Source organism: Erythrolamprus reginae, chromosome 5, assembly GCF_031021105.1.
Source record: "Erythrolamprus reginae isolate rEryReg1 chromosome 5, rEryReg1.hap1, whole genome shotgun sequence".
NCBI lineage: Eukaryota > Metazoa > Chordata > Lepidosauria > Squamata > Dipsadidae > Erythrolamprus > Erythrolamprus reginae.
In genome coordinates, this window is record NC_091954.1 from 17,924,823 (window position 1) to 17,939,060 (window position 14,238).

General features: G+C 41.6%; 1 protein-coding gene across 4 annotated transcripts in view; it reads right to left on the bottom strand.

Moving 5' to 3' along the window:
* Nucleotides 1-14,238, bottom strand: part of CTNNA3 (catenin alpha 3) — a 1,220,185-nt gene that overhangs the window by 1,201,668 nt on the left and 4,279 nt on the right. For all 4 annotated transcript variants that reach the window (XM_070752167.1, XM_070752166.1, XM_070752168.1 and 1 more), the window contains exon 2: nucleotides 8,709-8,822. In XM_070752167.1, the coding sequence (XP_070608268.1) occupies nucleotides 8,709-8,810 (102 nt within the window). In that variant the 5' untranslated portion in view covers nucleotides 8,811-8,822. The remainder of the gene's footprint in view (nucleotides 1-8,708; nucleotides 8,823-14,238) is intronic.

A 14,238-nucleotide genomic window follows, 5' to 3' on the forward strand; every position in this document is an offset into this window, starting at 1 on the left:
GTTCTACAGAGGAATCATTGAGTCTGTCATCTGCACCTCTATAACTGTCTGGTTTGGTTTTGCAACCCAACAAGACCGACATAGAGGATAATTAGAACTGCAGAAAAAACAATTGCTGCCAACCTGCCTTCCATTGAGGACCTGTATACTGTACGAGTCAAAAAGAGGGTGGGGAAAATATTTACTGACCCCTCACATCCTGGACACAAATTGTTTCAACTCCTACCCTCAAAACGTCGCTACAGAGCACTGTACACCAAGACAACTAGACACAAGAACAGTTTTTTCCCGAACGCCATCACTCTACTAAACAAATAATTCCCTCAATACTGTCAGACTTTCTACTAAATCTGCACTTCTATTCTACTAGTTTTTCTCATCATTCCTATCACCCATTTCCTCCCATGTTGACTGTATGACTGTAACTTGTTGCTTATATCCTAAGATTTTTATTAATATTGCTTCTTCATTGCTTATTTGACCCCAATGACAATCATTAAGTGTTGTACCACATGATTCTTGACAAATGTATATTTTATTTTATGTACGCTGAGAGCATATGCACCAAGACAAATTCCTTGTGTGTCCAATCACACTTGGCCAATAAAAATCTATCTATCTATCTATCTATCTAAAGTGGCACTGAGATATCAGCAGCGAGTAAGATCCAACTTAAGGACCATGTCATGTGATTGTCAGCACATAACAGTGACATATCCACATAGAATGGGGTGTCAAACTCAAAGCCCGCAGACCGAAAGCAGCCTGCAGGGTGCTTAAATCTGGCCTTTGGAGCCGGTCTGGAAATAGCAATGTTTGTTGCAGCCCAATGGGACATGAGGGTACACTTAGGCCTCCGTGCACTATTTTGGCCAGCAGGGTGCTTCAAGAAGTATCCATCCCCCACCAACCATCAGCCCACAGAGGAGAATTACAGCATAGAACTGGAAAATCTCCAATGATGGAGCACCCATAATGTCTGAAAGCAAGCTGTTCCATTGGTTGATTGTCCTCACTGTTAGGAAATTTCTTCTCAATTCTAGGTTGCTTCTCTCCTTGATTAATTTCCATCCATTGTTTCAGTGGAGGGATTCAAAAATTGTACTATGGGTTCTGTGGGTGTGGCTTGGAAAGTGTGGAATGGTTTGGTGGGCGTGGCTTGGTGGGCAGGGCAGGGGAAGGATACTGTAAAATCTTCATTCCCACCCCACTCCAAGGGAAGGTTACTGCAAATTCTCCGGGACCGCCTTCTGCCACACGAATCCCAGCGACCGGTTAGGTCCCACAGAGTTGGCCTTCTCCGGGTCCCATCAACTAAACAATGTCATTTGGCGGGACCCAGGAGAAGAGCCTTCTCTGTGGCGGCCCCGACCCTCTGAAACCAGCTCCCCCCAGATATCAGAGTTGCCTCCACCCTCCTTGCCTTTCGCAAGCTCCTTAAAACCCACCTCTGTCGTCAGGCATGGGGGAATTGAAATTTTTTCCCTTCCCCCTAGGCTTATAGAATTTATACATGGTATGCTTGTTTGTATGATTGGTCTCTTAAATTGGGGTTTTTAAGATTATTTTTTAATATTAGATTTGTTACATTGTTTTCTTTATTGTTGTTAGCCGCCCCGAGTCTTCGGAGAGGGGCGGCGTACAAATCAAACAAACAAATAAACAAATAAACAAATAAACAAACAAATAAATAAATAAATAAATAAATAAAATATCATTTCCCCCATGATCAGTTGAGACTCGGGAGGCAGAGAATAGATGGGGGTGGGGCCAGTCAGATGTGGTATTTACCAGTTCTTCAAACTACTCAAAATTTCCACTACCTGTTCTCCAGAAATGGTCAGAAGCTGCTGAAACCCCCCCTCTGCATTATTTTATAACATGCTTTATAAACTGATACTAATACTTCACATGATCTTGAGTCTACTTGAGTCAACCCACAGCTAATGCAATCTAGGATACTGTTGGCTCTGCCACAAGCTGCTGGCTCATATTTTATTCTCCATTAGGCCTCTGAGATCCCTCTCACAGTGGCTGCTATGGAGCCAGGTTTCACTTAATCTGTGCCTGTACATTTGATTTTTCTTTCCTAAGTGTAAAATCTTACTTTTCTCTACACTGAATTTCATTTTGTTAGATAGGCCCACTGTTCAGGTTTATCAAGATCCATCTGGGGTTTGAGCCTATCGTCTGGAGTGTTGACTGTTCCTGCTTATTTATTTATTTATTTATTTATTTATTTATTTATTTATTTATTTACTTACTTACTTACTTACTTACTTACTTACTTACTTACTTACTTACTTACTTACATATTTACTTACTTACTTACTTACTTACTTACTTATTTATTGGATTTGTATGCCGCCCCTCTCCGCAGACTCAGGGCGGCATACAAATTTAGTGTCATCTTCAAATTTGATGAAATCTTCCTCTAACCTCTCAGCAGAGGTGGGTTCCTCTCGGTTTGCACCGGTTCTATAGAACCGGTAGTAAACCAGTGATAACATCATAGAGCCAATTCTGCCTTTCCGTGGACGCCACCATCTCTCTTTTTTTTTTTTTTGCTGCTTTTTGCTTCTGCACACATGGTGTAGGACAAAGCAAACCAGCGGTGAGGTAAGTTAGAAACCCCTCCATCTTTCACCTAAATAATTTATGAATCCACGTGGAATTCTAAGACTTAGACCAGGGTTTCCCAAACATTTTACATCCTTTGCCCCAAATTATCAGAAAGTCCTTTTTACCCAATGCAGTAGAACACTTTTAAGTCAATTTAAATGTCCCTGTTATAACTCGGTAAAAAGTACTTGTGATTGCCCAAAGAAAAAAAATATTTTAATTGAAGGCAAATCATGTCAGACTAATATCATTGATTTCTTTGACTATGTCACAAAGGTGTTGGATCAAGGTGGTGCCGTGGATATTGCCTATCTGGACTTCAGCAAAGCCTTTGATACGGTTCCACATAAAGAGCTGATAGATAAATTAGTGAAGATTGGACTTAATCCCTGGATAGTTCAGTGGATTTCAAGCTGGCTGACGTGTAGACATCAGAGAGTTATTGTTAATGGCGAGTATTCTGAGCAGAGACAGGTTACAAGCGGTGTGCCACAAGGGTCTGTTCTGGGTCCTATTCTTTTTAATATGTTTGTCAGTGACATAGGGGAAGGTTTGGTAGGGAAGGTTTGCCTATTTGCCGATGACTCTAAAGTGTGCAATAGGGTTGATATTCCTGGAGGGGTCTGTAATATGGTAAATGATTTAGCTTTACTAGATAAATGGTAAAAGCAATGGAAACTGCAGTTTAATGTTTCCAAATGTAAAATAATGCACTTGGGGAAAAGGAATCCTCAATCTGAGTATTGCATTGGCAGTTCTGTGTTAGCAAAAACTTCAGAAGAGAAGGATTTAGGGGTAGTGATTTCTGACAGTCTCAAAATGGGTGAGCAGTGCGGTCGGGCAGTAGGAAAAGCAAGTAGGATGCTTGGCTGCATACCTAGAGGTATAACAAGCAGGAAGAGGGAGATTGTGATCCCGCTATATAGAGCGCTGGTGAGACCACATTTGGAATACTGTATTCAGTTCTGGAGACCTCACCTACAAAAAGATATTGACAAAATTGAACGGGTCCAAAGACGGGCTACAAGAATGGTGTAAGGTCTTAAGCATAAAACTTATCAGGAAAGACTTAATGAACTCAATCTGTATAGTCTGGAGGACAGAAGGAAAAGGGGGAACATGATCGAAACATTTAAATATGTTAAAGGGTTAAATATGGTTCAGGAGGGAAGTGTTTTTAATAGGAAAGTGAACATAAGAACAAGGGGACATAATCTGAAGTTAGTTGGGGGAAAGATCAAAAGCAACGTGAGAAAATATTATTTCACTGAAAGAGTAGTAGATCCTTGGAACAAACTTCCAGCAGACGTGGTTGGTAAATCCACAGTAACTGAATTTAAAGATGCCTGGGATAAACAAATATCCATTGTAAGATGAAATACAGGAAATAGTATAAGGGCAGACTAGATGGACCATGTGGTCTTTTTCTGCCGTCAGTCTATGTTAACAGATTTGGCGTAATTTATACAATGCAGGGAAGCACTGTCTAAAATCATGGTTTCCAAACTCCAAACAGGCCAGCCAAATATGAAAGAACCACTTTATAGCTTTGTGTGATATGTGAATGCAGCCAGGGTTGGAAGAAGAGAATTGGCTATAAATTACTCCACTGAATTAATGATGCAAGAGGTGGTGGCATCTGTGAGCAACACGATCTATTTAAAGTTTAATTTTGATTCCCAAGACAACTTTAAAGTTATCCGCTGATTATTAAAACCTTTTCCTCTGCTATGCTAAGTTAAAGGGAAATATGGTTTTTCATTTTAAGAGTATTTTTTAATGAAACTACATTTTTAATATCTGAGGTGTGAGAACTGTTGGAGGGAAGTGAAATAGTATTTTAATAAAATAGCAAATTCACAATTGTCCTGAAATACAGAATAGGGAGTTATGGACATTTCCCTCCATAACCCTCGTTATGTCTCACATTTTTAGAATGCTGCTTTGTTCCAATAATGTAATTATTTAAAATTATGGGGATTATAAAACGACAACATGTAATTCATCATTGCATTGTTACAAGCTAGGATTCCCCTTTTCACTTGGAACAGGTGAAATTATAGAATTAAAATATGTCAGAGGATAAACATCCATGCAAACTAGTTTTGCAATTCATCAGCATGTCAAAATTGAAAAGAAATTGAGGCTGAAAACAAGCCAAGTTTTTAAGTGTACACTGAGGACTGTATAAGAAGATTGAAATGCTTTGGAAAGGAATGAATTTATAACAGACAGAGGCATAATAAACACAGCAGTTCCTGCAAGGATTAAACTATGGTATATTTTTTAAAATTATCCTATGGGAAAGGAATGCTGAATGCTTTATATTGGGAAGTTGCTGGCAAACAGATTAAAACAGCAGTTTTTGTAGTGGATCAGGTGGTTTATCTCTGCAGATATACAGTAATGACTTTTAAAATGGACTTATCTAAAGAAGGAAGAAGTCAATTTCTTGGCAATATGGATGGAAGATAGGTTTTAAACATGATAAAATTAACTATCCAGGTAAATCTATTAAATTTCAGTGAAACATGAAATTATTCATGATTATTCATACTTTTGTGGAAGTAATTTTAATAGAAATATAACACAGCACAGAATAGGATTTTTTATACCCTGTTTTCCCCAAAATAAGATATCCCCTGACAATAAGCCCAATTGGGCTTGTGAGTGCATAGGAATAAGGCAAGCGCTTGTTTCAGGGTTCAAAAAAAATATAAGACAGGGTCTTATTTTGGGGAACACAGTACATCAAGCACTGTTTACAGCCAGGTACTCCAAAGTGATCAATAGCAAAAATGAAAGTGACCAACTATTGTTGTTGTCATTATTGTTGTGGCTCATACTACTGTTCTGTCTAGGCAGGCCACAACGCAAATTAACATACACACACTCAAAGCAGAATAGGAAAAAAATGATTATAAAACGTTCAGGTGAAAAATGTTAATAGTTTCAACTCAAAATTAGTCCATTCTGGCATTGTTCCCAGCTTAAGTATTATTATTATTATTATTATTATTATTATTATTATTATTATTATTATTATTATTATTAGTCTCTGAGATAAGAATAGGTCCCGGGCCAGAAGCCCAAACTCATTAGGGAGAATTCCTTTGCAGTGATTCTGTCAATCAACTAAACTTATAGTTTCTCCAGAGTCTTTTCAGCAAATGCAGCTTACATGAGTTAGAGGATCTGAAAGCATTAAGTGTTCCTGGAACTTTGGAGCTCATACACAGTCATGATTTTTCAAATGTTGTTTGCTACACTTCTTCCAAGCCTGTTGCTTATATAGGGACAAGGCGTGGCCAAAAATCCCAAAGAGCTACTAACGCAAAGACCCTTTCCTTCTCAAATACTAATGTCTGGACATCGTCCTCCTCACTCTTGCATCTAACATGGGCTCCTCCACATCCTCTTCAGACTCACTTAATACCATAACTGAGGGTGCTACAGTCTCTAATTGATCCTCGGTCTCTAACTCCTCAACACTCTCAGACTCAGATGTCAAGAACGCTGGCCTAGGATACCAATATGCATCCGTCTCTCGCTCTTCGAAATCTGTGGCCAGATGTACGTAGACCAGCCACAACCCCGTTTTCCCCCCAAATAAAATCCGCTGATAATAAGCCCAATCGGGCTTTTGAATACATGACAATAAGGTAAAGCACTTATTTCAGGGTTCAAAAAAATATAAGATAGGGGTTTATTTTCGGGAAAGCACATTAAGTAGTATTTCTTAAATTATTTTTGAATAATAAATTTGGGGGATTGATGAACAATCTAAAACTTCATAAGTAGTTGGTGACCTTAAGTGTTTGGCACACCTGAGTTTAACTAATTAACTGGTTTAATTTAACTGGTTTTGGAGCAATCTGTGAATAGCAAACCAAAATTATTCTTCCAGTCTTTGCTTAGGCCATAAAATGAAGCTAGTTATTATAATATATATATTATATAATATGTAATATAATGTCCAGGGAAGCATTGTGAATTCCAAACATACAGAAAAGCCTGCCCACCATCTGCAGGGAGCAGGTCAAAAAAGGTCAATTTGGTAGCCATATACATGCATTAAAGCCTATCGATTTTTTACAACCATCTACTGCAGTGTTTCCCAACCTTAGCAACTATTTAAGATATATTGACTTCAATTCCCAGAATTCCCTAGCCAGTCATGGTCTAATGCAGGGTGTCAAACTTGATTTCATTAAGGGCCGCATCAGGGTTGTGTCTGATCTCAAGGGGACGGGCGGCGTAGCCAGCTTGATGTCACTCATTGCCGGGACACTGAGGGCCGGACGAGGAACAACAGCTGGAAGCTGACCGAGAGATTCAACCTGGAAATAAGGAAGAACTTCCTGATGGTCAGAACGATCAACCAGTAGAACAACCTACCAGCGGACGTTGTGAACTCCAATACTCTGGACATTTTAAAGAGGAAATTGGACTGCCAATTGGCCAGGATGCTATAGGGTTCCTGCTTAGGCAGGGGTTGGACTTCATGACCTGCATGGTCCCTTCCAACTCTAACAATAAATAAATGAATGAATGAATGAATGAATGAATGAATAAACTGAGGTTCTGTTTTCGACTATAATGGCTCTCCAGGGCTCTGTTTTTGGCCACAATAGCCCTCCCGGCCTTCGTTTTTGTCTATAATAGACTCCTACAGCCCTCTGCCAGTGGAAATGGAGCTCAAGAAGATACACACAGCCACTCCAAGCTCTGCTTTCACTAGCAGAAGGTTGTAGGAGACTGCCATAACCCAAAATAGAGCCTGGAAGGGCTGCAATGGCCATCCTGATCGCTCTTTTCACTGGAAAAGGCACTGCAGGCCAATCCTTCACTATTTCCAGGCAGGCCTGCGGGCTAGATCTAAGCACTCCGTGGGCTTGATTCGGCCTTGGTCTATGCAGGGGTCCCCAACCGCCGGGCCGCGGACCAGTACCGGGCCGCGGGGCATGTTGCACCGGTCCGCGGAGTCAGCAGCTGCCGGCCCTCCTGCCGCCGCCCCCTCCCTCCAGTGCTTCACCTCCCGCCGGGCAAGAGGCCTCAGGAGGCAGGGTGATGGACGGGACAGAGGGGGCAAGAAGGACCGGGAGGCTCAAGCCTCTTTTAGCTTCTGCCGTGGCATGCCTTTGCGTTTTTGGCTGGGGGGGAGGCAGGAGGGCCGGCCTGACCCCCTCCCTCCAGCGCTTCGCCTCCCGCCGGGCAAGAGGGCTTGGGAGGCAGGTTCTGCTGGCCACAAGGCAATGGCGGGAAAGAGGGGCGGGGAGGACCACCATGCTTAATCCCGCCCCCCAACCACACCCCTTTCCACCCGCACCGGGCCATAGAAAAATTGTCTTGCTGAAACTGGTCCCTGGTGGAAAAAACGTTGGGGACCACTGGTCTAATGGTTGTAACATGACATGAAACAAGCTCAAATTTAGTAACTTTCCATGTGAACCATTGTAGTTTGTAAAAGATGATAAAATTTGTTTCTTATGATTGTCATTATCACATTTTAATTACCATAATTTTAGATGCCACTTTATTACCTAGACCAGGGGTAGGCAAAGTTGGCTCTTCTATAACATGTGGACTTCACTCCCAGAATTCCTGAGCTAGCATGATTGCTCAGGAATTCTGGGAGTTGAAGTCCACAAGTCATAGAAGAGCCAACTTTGCCTACCCTTGACCTAGACCAATGTTTCCCAATCTCAGAAACCTCAGAGTAGGTTTCTGAGCAACATAGATTGCTCTTTTTGGACTTTACTCACATATTCTAGTCAGGTTATTTTATAGATGTAGTTTAATTTGTTTTGTTTTTTCCACTGTCTCTTAAGATAGATTTATAAGCATTCACAGAGCACTCCTGGACACATGGCTTGTAAAACTGTAATAAACTGACTAACTGATATTATTGTCAAGCATGAGTTCACATATCATCAGTGAGAATGGGTACAGGCCTGAAGATTCCTTTAACCAAAATTCTATGTATGTTTTCTAAGTTGTGCCAGATGCCACATGATCCATACCATGAAAAACATTCCAAGTTTCATTTCTCATCCCACGACCTACTTTCTCTTGATGTGGCCTACCTGAATTATGAGGGGTTCCAGCAACTTCTCCACAGTATGCGTCTGAATCTTTAGATTCTGAGGATCAATTTTAATTTTCATGTAAGGATCTGCTGCCGCCATTTTACCTGTAAGCTAAAGATAGTTTATTTTATAGTCGTGCTAGACAACTCATTGCTCCAGACATATTTCCTTACCAGATTCTTAAAGGTTTTCAACAAGGACAGAGCTTCTAATGAACTTCAGTGAAATAGTTCTTAAAACGTCAGGGAGATATTTCAGAGACGTACCTGCCTTGAATTGTATAACAAAGTCAAGCATCAGCAGCTGACCCCAGGATATGTTTTATGCTTAATGAGCCGGGGTGGCGCAGCAGGTAGAGTGCTGTACTGCAGGCCACTGAAGCTGACTGTAGATCTGAAGGTCAGCGGTTCAAATCTCATCACCAGCTCAAGGTTGACTCAGCCTTCCATCCTTCCGAGGTGGGTAAAATGAGGACCCGGATTGTGGGGGCAATAGGCTGGCTCTGTTAAAAAGTGCTATTGCTAACATGTTGTAAGCCGCCCTGAGTCTAAGGAGAAGGGCGCATAAAAATCAAATAAATAAATAAGTAAGTAAGTAAGTAAGTAAGTAAGTAAGTAAGTAAGTAAGTAAGTAAGTAAGTAAATAAAATGACATTTTGCATTAGGTTAGAAAATGTTTTATGATAATTTGGTTGCCGATCAGTTTCTGGTCACAATTCAAAGTGTGGGTTATGACCTATAAAGCCCTTCATAGCATCGGACCAGACTATCTCAGGGACCGCCTTCTGCTGCACGAATCCCAATGACCAGTTAGGTCCCACAGAGTGGGCCTTCTCCAGGTCCCGTCAACTAAACAATGTTGCTTGGCGGGACCCAGGGGAAGAGCCTTCTCTGTGGCGGGCCCCAACCCTCTGGAACCAACTCCCCCAGAGATTAGAATTGCTCCCACCCTCCTTGCTTTTCGTAAGCTTCTTAAAACCCACCTCTGCCACCAGGCATGGGGGAATTGAGATACTCTTTCCCCCTAGGCCTTACAATTTTAATGCATGATATGTCTGTATGTATGTTTGGTTTTACAATAAGTGTTTTTAACTGTTTATATTGGATTGTCATATGTTGTTTATTACTGTTGTTAGCCACCCTGAGTCTACGGAGAGGGGCGGCATACAAATCCAATAAAATCAAAGCAAAGCAAATCAAATCAATAATTTTAGGGGGGCAAGTACAATTTTTTTCATATTGCCAAATTTATTAGCATCCTCTGAAATTTGAAGAAGGCAATAACCATTAAAAATGAACCACTGCTGATGTTTGTGGCCTATCAATGCATATGCCTCTGCACAGGAGAATAAAGGAGCAATTCCATCCCCATTCAAATGGGAATTAAAAAAATAATCTATTTTAGAACTACTATATTAACTCAAAAAATACAAAATGATAAATTTGAAGGCACTCTATATAGATCAGTGTATTTTAACCGTGGTAACTTTAAGAGATGTGGACTCCCATAATTTCCCTGCCAGCATTCCTCAGGATATAGATCAATATTTGTTCTAAGTTTGTTCCCAGCCTTTTTCCCCCCCTTAAATAGCTGTCAAAATATAACATTCATGAAAAAGTAGAATCAAAACTTAGGCTGCATCATGTCTGATTTCTTCACTGAAATTTTTAAAACCTGCAATAACACATGAAGTAACATGACTCAATTTCTACTATCCATATTTACCCACTCTGCCTACTCAGGTCAAGGATTATTACAATTACAGTCTTTGGTTTGCAGAAATTCCCTTGGATGAAGTCCCTTCTCTTTATTTCATGGTTGGAACAAATTCAGACATAACAATACAAGTCTCCCCCCCCCACCTCCCCCACCTTTCACGGTTAAGCATGGTTTAGTTATTGTATTTAAAAAAATCAAAAAAAAGAGATGGTGGTGCCCCCATACCAGCATTAACTGAACCAGTTCTTTCGTTCGTTCATTCGTGCTTTCTTTCTTTCTTTCTTTCTTTCTTTCTTTCTTTCTATCTATCTATCCATCTATATCTATCTATCTATCTATCTATATCTATCTATCTATCTATTTATCTGTCTATCTGTCTGTCTGTCTGTCTGTCTGTCTGTCTATCTCTGTCTGTCTGTCTGTCTGTCTATCTCTGTCTGTCTGTCTGTCTGTCTGTCTGTCTGTCTGTCTATCTATCTATCTATCTATTTATCTGCCTATAAGCCTGTCTGTCTGTTTGTCTGTCTGTCTATTTATCTGCCTATCTATGTCTGTCTGTCTGTCTGTCTGTCTGCCTGCCTGCCTGCCTGCCTGCCTGCCTGCCTGCCTGCCTGCCTGCCTACCTACCTACCTACCTATCTATTTATCTATCTATCTATCCATCCATCCATCCATCCATCCAAAATACCCACAGCCACTCAATTTTTCTTGGGCTGAGCCCATTTAATCCCATCTATACAAAACACTCTCCAGACTCTGGGACATCCAAGGCATCACTCAAAAAGGCCTGAAGTATAAACAATGGGTGACAATAGCATATTGGTGACATCTCACCCCAATTCAGCAGATCACCTCACCCAGTGGCCTTATGTAAATGTTAACTAGAAAAGGACTGGGAATGAGGAGCCTTACATGAGTCCCTTTAACATTGACTGGAATTTATTATTTATTTATCTATTTTGTTCAATACACAATGAGAGTTTTAGTGGAGATTATATACATATATATATACATACATACATACACATACATACATACATACATACACACACACACACACACACACACACAGAGTAAAATACATGATGAAGGTTATAGAGGAGATACTCATAGTAAAATATATCTAAGAAAGAATAGAAAAGAAGATATAGTAATAGAAACATAGAAACATAGAAGACTGACGGCAGAAAAAGACCTCATGGTCCATCTAGTCTGCCCTTATACTATTTCCTGTATTTTATCTTACAATGGATATATGTTTATCCCAGGCATGTTTAATTCAGTTACTGTGGATTTACCAACCACGTCTGCTGGAAGTTTGTTCCAAGGATCTACTACTCTTTCAGTAAAATAATATTTTCTCATGTTGCTTTTGATCTTTCCCCCAACTAACTTCAGATTGTGTCCCCTTGTTCTTGTGTTCACTTTCCTATTAAAAACACATATCAATGAAAGAATAGAAGAAGGGATATAGGAATAGAAGAAAGGTATAGGAGATATAGGAGAGCAATAGGACAGGGGATGGAAGGCACTCTAGTGCACTTGTACTCGCCCCTTAATGACCTCTTAGGAACCTGGATAGGTCAACCGTAGATAATCTAAGTGTAAAGTGTTGGGGGTTTGGGGATGACACTATGGAGTCCAGTAATGAGTTCCACGCTTCGACAACTCAGTTACTGAAGTCATATTTTTTACAGTCAAGTTTGGAGCAGTTAATATTAAGTTTAAATCTGTTGTGTGCTCTTGTGTTGTTTTGGTTTGAAGCTGAAGTAGTCGCCGACAGGCAGGACGTTGCAGCATATGATCTTGTGGACAATACTTAGATCATGTTTAATTGAATTGACCTCAGAGAAAGGAGGAAAACTAGTACAAAAAAACTACCATCCATTCCCAGCTAACAAAGCCAGCAAGAAGGACACCATGATCAATGGTATTGAACACTGCTGAGAGATTAAGAAGAACCAGGATGATGCACTATCTACACCCCATTCCACTAGAGTTAAGTTTAAGTTTTATTGAATTTATAAGTCGCCCAACTCCTGCAACAATTAAAATCCCAATAAAAACAATCAATAAAAACAATCATCAATTCTGGGCCAGAGCAGAGTGCTACAGCTCAACGGCCCCAGGACTGTTAGAAATACAGTGATACCTTGTTTTACAAACTTGATTGGTTCCAGGACGAGGTTCTTAAGGTGAAAGGTTTGCAAGATGAAACAATGTTTTCCCATAGGAATCAATGGAAAAGCGATTAATGCGTGCAAGCCCAAAATTCACCCCTTTTGCCAGCCGAAGCTTCTGTTTTTTGCGCTGCTGGGATTTCCCCTGAGGCTCCCCTCCATGGGAAACCCCACCTCTGGACTTCTGTGTTTTTGTGAGGCTGCAGGGGAATCCCAGCAGGGGAATCCCAGCATTGCAAAAAACGAGCACTTCGCTGGCAACGGAAGTACAGAGGTGGGGCTTCCCAGCGAAGAGAGCATCAGTGAAATCGCAGCATTCCAAAAACACCAAAGTCCTCGAAACCCCACCTCCGGACCTCTGTGTTTTTGCAATGCTGCGATTTCACTGAGGCTCCCTTGCTGGGAAACCCCACCTCCGGACTTCCATTGCCAGCGAAGTGCCCGTTTTTGCGCTGCTGGGATTCTCCTGCTGGGATTCCCCTGCAGCATCACAAAAACACGGAGGTCCGGAGGTGGGTTTCCCATGGAGGGGAGCCTCAGGAGAATCCCAGCAGCACAAAAACGGGTGCTTCGCTGGCAACGGAAGTCCAGAGATGGGGCATCCCAGCAGCGGCGGTGGGTTTGTAAGGTGAAAATAGTTTGTAAGAAGAGGCAAAAAAATCTTAAACCCCAGGTTTGTATCTCGAAAAGTTTGTATGATGAGGCGTTTGTAAGACAAGGTATCACTGTACGTGTTTTTAAGGCTTTCCGGAAGGCCAGGAAGATTGGTGTGGTGTGGATCTCCAGGGGTAGCTGGTTCCTGAGTGACATATACTGTGCTGGTGATTGGTGACTCAATTCTCAGGGGAACTGAACCTACCATCTACAAACTGGACAATCAAACCAGAGAGATGTGCTGCCTCCCTGGAGCCAAAATCTCTGACATAATGCAAAACCTTACCAAAATATAAAAGCCCACTGACTACTACCCTTTACTGGTGATCCATGCGGGAACAAATACACAAGGAAAGACATGAATCAAATAATGAAAGACTGTGGCCACTTGGGCAACACAGTCAAAAAGATAAGTGCACAGGTTATTTTTTCTTCCATTCTACCCACAAGAGGACGACATCTGGCAAGAGAACACAAAATCCCACAAATAAACTACTGTCTAAGGAGATGGTGTCACCAAAAGAAGTTTGTTTCCTCGACCACGGCCTACAATATCTCCAAGAAGGGCTTCTAGCAAGAGACGGGCTACACCTCATTAGAGCTGGGAAGAACCTCCTAGGAAATTGACTAGCCCATCTTATCAGGAGGGCCTTAAACTAGATCCAGCTGGGCTTGGTGGCATGAGCCTGTAATCCAACATGCGGAGGCTGAGACTGGCGTTGATAGTTTGAGCTCACGGGTTCGAGGCTGCTGTGCTCCCGAGAGAATTGCCGGCCAGAAGAAGGCCAAGCGCCAAAAGAAGGTTGCCCTAATCGCTGGGAGGTGGACCAGCCATGTCTGACAGGGCTGCCACAGAGAAGGGCCTTCCCCATTGTTGTGGTTAGCTCTGGCCCAGCTCCTGCACCAAGGACTGTGGATGTGGAGGAGACATCCACATGCTGCAGGCCTGTGTTGCCCCCAGTGGAATCTGCTGA